At 44.7% G+C, this 3,924-nt stretch overlaps 1 protein-coding gene across 1 annotated transcript; it reads left to right on the top strand.

Moving 5' to 3' along the window:
* The first annotated feature begins 2,764 nt into the window (after positions 1 to 2,764).
* Positions 2,765 to 3,715, top strand: LOC103565859 (olfactory receptor 11A1-like). Its single transcript, XM_008542026.2, has one exon. The coding sequence runs from the start codon at positions 2,765 to 2,767 to the stop codon at positions 3,713 to 3,715; it is 951 nt and encodes a 316-aa protein (XP_008540248.1).
* Positions 3,716 to 3,924: the final 209 nt, after the last annotated feature.

The following is a 3,924-nucleotide window of genomic DNA, read 5'->3' as shown; positions in this document are numbered from 1 at the left end:
GACTTGGAGGCAGCAGAGTTGTTCTTCTCTTAAAGGTTATAAGACGTCTTTGCTCACATGTCTTCGTGGGTGAGCAGGGATTTGAATCCAGGCCTATTTAGTTTTAGAGCCTGTGCTCTTAACCAGGCTTCACTGCCTTTCTTGTCTGTTGTCTCCTACCTTTCAGTGGCTTTTCATTCTCCATCATACCTTTCTGCACCGCATCCAGTTGGTGCAGCAGCCCTGCAGCAGAAATGTAATTTTCCAGTAAGAGCAAGTGGTAATTCCCTGTGCACATTCTCAAAAAGTGTTTTTAGATTTTTTTTAAGGTAATAGGCTGACCTGACTTTTTTTGTAAGATTATAAAGAAAGGACATAAAAGTAGCAGTGTGAAAGCAACTCCAGGAGACAGGTAGAAACCTTATCTTGTCAGAGTTCGTGACCCTTTATGGGATTGCTCCCTCACCAACCAACAAAGCAAGCCTCACTTGCTTTGAAGTGAAAAGCTGGATGAGAGGCTGCTTGTGGAAACTTTCCTCTTCCCATCTCTGTGAGATAATGCAAGCTAGCCTATGTACCAGGGCCCTATAGGAGGCAGTGTTAGTAATTAGGACTGAGAGCTCCAGAGCAAGACTGAATCTCATCTCTGTCACTTTCTAGCTGATAACCATGGGTAAGTTATTTAACTTCTCTGTGACTCCATCTGGAAAGAAAGGATATTAAGAGTATCACCACATAGGCTTGTTGTGATGATTGAGTTATATATTTTCAGCACTTAAGACAGTGCCTGGTATCAAGTAATAACGTCATCATTAGCAGCACTCAGGAGTCTAGCTGTGTTCTGTCAGAACCGAAGCCCTATCTCTGAGGTCTCAGATCCTTATTTGTGCTTTGCAGGGGATGGAGCGAAGTCCTCTCTTTGTATCTTCACCATGCTTCGCTCAATGGGCTCAGATTCTGATCGCCAGCTGCTGAGCATCATCTGAGTACCTGGACTGTTGGTCAGCACAGATTCCAGGTTAGTTCTGAGCCACTTGAAAAGCTGGAACTAGGGCTCCACAGAATGGTACCTAGGACACTGGATCAATTTTAAAATGAGATTGATGTATTGCCAAAACCTTTTAGTATAAGACATAGCAGGAAGAGCTTAATTACTCACACAAATACATGCATATATGCTGCAGGATGCAGCAAAAGAAACCAGGATTTGTTGTCAATACCTCCTTCAAAGTAAGGGCAATTCCTTGGTAGATTTAAGTGATATTGGCAGCCCTGTGATTTCACAATCATTTATATGATTTTTGCACATGCTAAGCACATGTTAAATTCTTCTCCTACCCTGTATCTTATTTTACAGATGAAAAACTGCATCTCAGAGGTGTTAACTTGCACAGGATGTTTCTTATAAAGCAGAGCCCCTGACTTTGTTTAGGGCTTTCTGGCCACTCATAATAAGTACCTCATTATTACACTCACAGAGTGCTTTCTGAATTGCACGTGGGTCTTCCCATCTCCACTTGCTAACCTGCAGCAATCTGGTCCCTCCACAGCTATCTTAAGGAGATACAGATCCAGTACAAGGGGGTTGAGAATGGTAAAGTGGTTTCAGTCTCAGACCCTCTGTGGACAGCAGTGTGTTTTGGGCAGTTCTCTATCTGTCTTAAACTCATGGTAGGGTGTATGGTGTAGACCAAGATGGAATTGAGGAGAAGACTTCCTTATCTCACTCAAAAGAACCTGAGGCTATCTTACACTCAGTTGGTTGGTTGCCCACCTGGTTCCAAATCTTCAAATCTTCTTTTCCCATTTAGCCCCAAATAAAATCTTTTCTTTTCGGTAAATAAGATTGGCCCTGAGCTAACATCTATTGCCAGTCTTCCTCTGTTTTATATGTGGGATGCCTCCACAGCATAGCTTGATGAGAAGTGTGTAAGTCCACGCGCAGGGTCTGAACCCATGAACCCTGGGCCGCTGAAGCAGAGCACAGGAATTTAACCACTATGCCACTAGGCTGGCCCCCTAAAAAGTCTTTTTAATGGCCTGATTTTATCTATTTAAAATTGTAAGAGAAAACATTCCTGCCCCTGAATTACATCAGCCTGGGCACTGGCCTCATAATCAGAGGATCTTAAACCTCACACTCATATGGTTTTCTCTTGCTAGTACTTTGGAAACCAAAACAGAGATAAGAAACTTTCCTCTCACCTCACTAAGAAGCTGAAAGGAGAGGAATACTCAATAGATCTGATAGGAGCGTTTTCCCTAAAGATAACCAGTGCTTGAGGAGGGAGGGGGAGCTCTTGGTCCTGGGGCCTTGATTTGCTAGATCCTGTCTGAGAGCTCATAAACCCTCTGGAATGTGTTCATCTTCCTTTTGGATCTCCTTCATTTCTTCCCATAATTCCCCAGGCTCTCATAGTACATTCAGGATAAGGGTAGATCAGGTGATTCTTCCCTTTCTTTTTCCTTTGTTCTTCCTTCCCCTCTTCTTCCCCTTTCTTCCATTTCCTGGTTTCCCCAAAGCCTGACATTGCTCCTGATGAAGTGAAGAAATAGATAAGAGAAGAAGGGGGATTGAGGTGCTCATAAGTTCTTACTGCAAATTCTTTTCTTTCCCATTTTAGGCCTTGTAAAAAGAAAGAAGATACTCCTCAACTCAAATAAAAAACTTCAAAAACCTAAGTGGGGAGTGAAAGTCATCTGCTGTCAGCCCGTGTTCTGTGTGTGAGCTAGAACTTCCTGCATTTGGCGTGTTTTACCACTGGGTGTGTAGGGCAGCCAAGGCATGGCGATCTCACTCTGGGAAAACCAGACAACTATAGTGGAATTTGTGCTTCGAGGATTCTCTTCCGTCCGACAGCTGAATATTTTCCTCTTTATGATATTTTTAGTTTTCTACATGTTAACTGTTTCTGGAAACATCCTCATTGTCTTGCTAGTTTTGGTCAGCTATCACCTCCACACCCCCATGTACTTCTTCCTGGTGAATTTGTCCTTTCTGGAGATCTGGTATACCTCCAACATTGTTCCCAAGATGTTGCTGATCGTCATAGCTGAACAGAAAACTATCTCTGTAGCTGGCTGTCTGACACAATTCTACTTCTTTGGATCCCTGGCTGCAACAGAGTGCCTCTTGCTGGCTGTGATGTCCTATGACCGATACCTGGCTATCTGCCAACCTCTCCACTATCCCATCCTCATGACTGGCCCCCTCTGCATGAGGCTGGCTGCCAGCTCTTGGCTCTGCTGTTTCTTCCTCACAGCAATCACTATGGTCCTACTGTCTCAACTAACCTTCTGTGGACCCAATGAAATTGATCACTTCTTTTGTGACTTCACCCCTCTGGTCCATCTCTCCTGCATGGACACCTCACTGACTGAGACCATTGCCTATGCCACCTCTTCTGCAGTGACTCTGGTCCCATTTCTCCTCATCATGGCCTCCTACTCCTGCATTCTTGTTGCTATCCTAAGAATTCCCTCTGGCACAGGTCGGCAAAAGGCCTTCTCCACCTGCTCCTCCCACCTCACGGTGGTCACGGTGTTTTATGGGACACTGATTGGCACATACCTCATGCCCTCAGCCAACTCTTCCCAACTCTTGCACAAAGGGTTCTCTCTGCTCTACACCATCCTGACACCCATGTTCAACCCCATCATCTACAGCCTGAGAAACAAGGACATCCACGAAGCCCTAAAGAAGTGCTTGAGTAAGAAGTCTGCTTTCCTCAGATGAAGCAAAAAGGAAAAGAGCTGTGTCTGGCCAAGGGATGGTGAAGTGGGTTGAATAATTTAGAATTTGCATAAAGACAACTGCCTAAACCAGGAACTACCAAAGCCAGATGCCCAGATGCCTCTGACTATGGCTGTGGAGACTGCCGAGTTCTGACAGCCTCAGGTGAACTGGTGTCATAGGAATGGTCTAAGCAGGTCAGATTCTGCTCC

Source organism: Equus przewalskii, unplaced genomic scaffold (assembly GCF_037783145.1).
Source record: "Equus przewalskii isolate Varuska unplaced genomic scaffold, EquPr2 ChrUn-13, whole genome shotgun sequence".
NCBI lineage: Eukaryota > Metazoa > Chordata > Mammalia > Perissodactyla > Equidae > Equus > Equus przewalskii.
The sequence above is the reverse complement of the archived record's forward strand: the minus strand, read 5'-3'. Positions and strand labels throughout refer to the sequence as shown.

Coding starts and splice junctions, on each gene's coding strand:
- LOC103565859 (XM_008542026.2), top strand. CDS start 2,765: ATGGCGATCTCACTCTGGGAAAACCAGACAACTATAGTGGAATTTGTG.